Source organism: Brachycentrus maculatus, unplaced genomic scaffold (assembly GCF_059751285.1).
Source record: "Brachycentrus maculatus isolate JH-2025_06_01 unplaced genomic scaffold, ASM5975128v1 h1tg000572l, whole genome shotgun sequence".
Lineage (NCBI taxonomy): Eukaryota > Metazoa > Arthropoda > Insecta > Trichoptera > Brachycentridae > Brachycentrus > Brachycentrus maculatus.
In genome coordinates, this window is record NW_028281312.1 from 298,523 (window position 1) to 303,062 (window position 4,540).

The 4,540-nt window shown below is 37.2% G+C and overlaps 1 protein-coding gene across 1 annotated transcript; it reads left to right on the forward strand.

Annotated features, from left to right (window-relative positions):
* Nucleotides 1–1,388: 1,388 nt before the first annotated feature.
* On the forward strand, nt 1,389–4,273 carry LOC148301360 (uncharacterized). Its single transcript, XM_088273398.1, has 2 exons — nt 1,389–2,936; nt 3,954–4,273. Exons 1-2 carry the CDS (start codon nt 1,549–1,551, stop codon nt 4,024–4,026), a joined length of 1,461 nt encoding a protein of 486 aa, XP_088129524.1. The 5' UTR covers nt 1,389–1,548; the 3' UTR covers nt 4,027–4,273.
* The last annotated feature ends 267 nt before the right edge of the window (nt 4,274–4,540 follow it).

The window sequence follows — 4,540 nt, forward strand, 5'->3', positions numbered from 1 at the left end:
TCCAAGTAAATCCACTCACGAGTAGGCATAGGCTATGAAACTTAAAAAGTTGAAGCCTGAGTAGGGTCATGATAAGCGGTGTTGCACAAGCCGTAACTAGATTTCAGAGTCACTTGGACGTTAGGTAATTAAAAAAATCCTTTTGGTCTGAATAATAACTAAAACATAATTCATAAAAAAAAACTGTTCTATAAATAAGGAGAGGGGTAAGTAAGGGGGAGGGGGGTTACACAAGGGGGCGGAGTTTGAAAATAAAGGAAAAATGGAAAGCAAAGGTGAAGAATTTTGGAACAATATATTATTAGAATTTAGGTGTTATTGGATTTCTAAATTTTCTAAATAATTCATAATTTGGCCTTTGTGTGGTACAAGTGTTTTATTTAATAATTTTAACATGTCTTACCACAAAGTAAATGCCGAAGCAATAAATGAAATATTAATTAACATAGTTAAAAGTTTCTCAAAAAAGAAGAACGTTTGCCCGCCTCCTTTGTGTAATGGTAAACGTATTTAGCTACCGTGCTGGAGGTCCCGGGTTCGATTCCCAGAGTGTGGTGGAAGTAAATATAAGTGATTTTACACTCTAATAATTATTTAATATTTCCCTGGACTGGTCCCTGAAGCGCAGGAGTGATTACCTTGCCTTCATGTAAGAAACGATCAAGATAAAACTGCGTCAATACGATGCAGTGCCCTATGCATCATTGGGTGCTGGAACTCCCTCAACCCTCAATATTTTGAGCATTCTTTTATGACAATGTAATTATTTATTTGTATCAAAATCCATACTTTAATCACATAATTTCATTACCAATTTTGTTATTTTGTGTTTTTTTTAAGTTTAAATTCTGTGAAAATGTAATTTTTGTATCTACTACGATTTGGTATTTTTAAAAAGCCATAAAAAAGAAGAAAAAGAAGTATTTAAAAAAGGGATATTTGTGTCAAAAACAAAAAAAATACCCCCCTTCTGATAGATTAAATTACACTTTGTGGAAAATAAATTATGATATTTTATGACAACTAATGATGTAAGTACGGTTATGGTCCCGCGATAGTGTCACGGAGTAAGAGTTTCTAAATTCTTTACCACAATTAGATTTTTTTTCAAATAATGCATCGCTTAGGCCTTGGACAAAAGTATGAAATTTTAATTGTTTGTGTAGTAAGAACACAAATATGTATTTTATTTTACAAAAATCTAAAAACTTTGCTACGTTGTAAATAATTATGTGTTCTAAATACGTTGGGCAGATGCAAAAAAAGGAAATGTTGTTTGGAAAGCTGAAAAACGCATCGGAATCGATATCGATATTTTTCAAAAATATCGACGTATCATTCCATCCCTATTACTAGGGTGTCGTATTATTGTCTATGCTTTATTTTTTGTCTGTGACTTAGTATTTTTTGTGATGACAGTTCGACGGTTGGTAATTGGGGTTTTGCCAAATGAATTTGGGTCGAAAACTCGATGTTTTATGCAAATATGTTTGAGATTTCTCATATAACTACTAGTAATTAGATGCTTAAAAAATCTCGTTAGCAAAAATGTCTAAAAAGTGCGTCGTTCCGGTATGCCGCTTCGTACGGCAGAGAGATAATTTAAAATTTTTCAATGTCCCCAAGCATAAAGCCGTACTGTGGTACAGCATTATTCCGGGCATAAATATCGAAGAAATGATGGCGAAAAAGGATAAAAGAATATGCACGTTGCATTTTGAAAAGCGGTTTTTCAAAGGATCTGCCCTTACGGAGGACGCGATACCCAGTTTGTATTTGTCGAGCGCTCCCTCCATTAAGTTGTTGGACCCCGACCCTGTGGAGGAGAAGATGAATGCATTTCTAAAGCTTATTGAAAAGCCGCCGCGAACATACAAAGAACGGATCAAACATCTCAAAGAACAAGCGAAGAATTATGATGACATATCGCCACAAACTGGTGTCGCAGCGCCTATTATCAAGAATGAGCCATCCGAAGGAATTTCGTTAAAAGACCTTCCGAGTATCGAAGAAGCAACTGATGCCAACTCACCCTACCTCCCAAAGAAACGGAAACCAAAAACAGAAGGTAGTAAGCCAAAAAGTGCATCGAAAAGACGAAAAAAATGTGATTTTTCATCAAGTAAAGATGACCTTTCTACACCCGAACCGCCCGGTAGTAATAAGAGACAAAGGAAGCAGAAATTCTCCATCGAAAGGAGCAAAGAAACTCCTGTTCTAGTCACGAACACATCCGCCGACAAAAATTACATCTTCATATTCAACGAACCTACAAAGCAATCCGATTCCGGCAGTTTGGAAGCGGGCGAGTTCATACCGGACAAAATCCGCAAATTAAACCAAGCCTCCGGGGCCAATCGAATGTTCAAAATTGTAGAAGGAAGCCACAGGAAGGGAAAATCCCTACTGCGGCCCGACGCGCTTGAAACCAGCGATTCCCTCCAATCGGAAACAAGCAAAGATCGCCCCAATTTGAATTCGGAGCTAGAATTAGGCGAAATAAGAGGCAAACCGAAATCGAAGATCCGCCACCGGCGAAAAAATACCACAGTTGCCGATACGACCCCTGCCCCGCCCCAAATCGAGCCGTACGACGTCAAACTGGTGACTGAACTAGCCGAAAAGATCGGGAAGCTGTTGGAGAAGAACAAGATCCTGAAGAAGATCAACAGGCGACTGATGATGCAACTCTCCGCGGCCAAGGTCGACCAGGCCAACAGTCTCAGAGAGCTGGACAAGGTGCAGCCGTTCGCGAAGACCTTCCTGCAGTGCCAGCTGAGGATCGCCTCCAGCTCCGGTATGAAGGTCTACAGGCGCTACACGGAGGAGGAGAAGTCCATGGCGTATGCGCTGTTCTCCCTCGGGAAGGGGGTGTACGCGTTTCTGCGGCAGCAGTTCTTTTTGCCGAGCGAAAGTGTGATACTGGAAAAATCGGGGTAAGGATCTCGTGAGGTATCTCTCCGTTTTCTCCATTCCCGATGGATTGTACACTCGTTCATTTCATTCATCGATGAGTGAAGAAAGAACAGCAATCAATTTGCTGGGTAATCATTCGGCATTCACAGATCTGATACAGAAGCATCTAGGCTTCCTGACAGACCATACAAAAGCAAATCATTTTTTGTTATTTATTGTAACTGCAGACAGTTGGTAGAATTCCATATTGAATTGTTGGGTAATATATCCAAAATTAAACAAGATTTTTGTCTGATTGAATTCTACATTTATTTATTTATATCTTAATACGTGACGCATTTCCTCTTCTTAGGACATTATCAAAGTGTAGAAACAGGAAAACCACTTCAACACGCCTTTCTTAATTTTTATAAATAATGTCATTAATTGATATGGCAGTCACTTTGTGGTAATATATTATTCATCTCTTCAAACCCTCATCGGCACCCGATGGTGCATAGGGCACTGCATCATATGACCGCAGTGTTATCTCGATCGTCAACACGCGAAGGAAAGGCAATCAGCCCTCCGTTTCAGTTACCAGTCTAGGGTGATATTGAATAAATATTATAAACACTGCTCAACGTATTAAGACCACATTATCATTTAAAACTTAGCAAAGTTTTTAAATTTGTTTTAACCGGTCCAGGAGTATGGACGTAAATGAACGTCAGTGCGAATTTTCCTTAAAGGAGTATGGACGTTAATGAATGTCGAAGTCCGTCTGTCAGTTAGTGTGATGTAACTTGTAGAAATGACATCTGTGGATATTTGTGTGTAATTTTGTCATAATTGAAAAATATTTCGAATAGATGTTTTTTTTAAAATTATTTTTACATAATTTCTATCTTCATAATACATAAATTTAATGAAAAAAAATAATTTTTCCATGTAAAAAGAACCCACTCCGCGGAGAAAGTCGGATATCAATTTTTGTACTCCCGGAAAGGTTAAAATACAGATTTTTTTTTCATGAATTTTAATTTTTTATTTTTCAGAAAAAAGAAGACCGGTGCTGTAATGGAAACTCCAAATTATACAATACGAATATTGAATGAAGCTGAGATGTGAAATTTTCTATTCATACCTTTCTGGTTGATTTGTAATTTTTACAAGATTGAAATGGGTACTGCCTTGCTACGCACAGAGTGATATATCGCTCACTCCTTTACATAAATCAAAAATCGTCAATTTTCAGTTGTGCGTGTTTTCGGAATGCCCAGAAAATGTACTTCATCCCAGCAAAAGAGGCATATTTTTAACTTAATATTTACCCGCTACAGGGCAGAAAGTGTTGTTTTTGCATTTTGAAGAAAAAGTATTGTTTAATTATTTTTTTAAATATACTAAATATTTTTCAAATGGAGAAAAAACCTTCAAGTTTTACCTAAAAAGATCTGTTGCGCAACATAAAGTTCAGTAAGTGGCTTGATATTTATTTTTAATACATTGTATTATATTTTTAAACTTTAAAAACGTTCTCCTGAAAAATCAAGTATTTTGATTTATGACGTTCTTGAAAGGAGTGGGCGATATAATATATTCGGGCGATTCAACACAATCTTCTTCTTGGTATAGGCCTCGT

Bases quoted from the DNA above. Each gene is read 5' to 3' on its own strand.
- LOC148301360 (XM_088273398.1), top strand. From the start codon at position 1,549: ATGTCTAAAAAGTGCGTCGTTCCGGTATGCCGCTTCGTACGGCAGAGA. The intron at 2,937-3,953 runs GTAAGGATCTCG...TTTATTTTTCAG, and splicing joins GTGATACTGGAAAAATCGGG to AAAAAAGAAGACCGGTGCTG.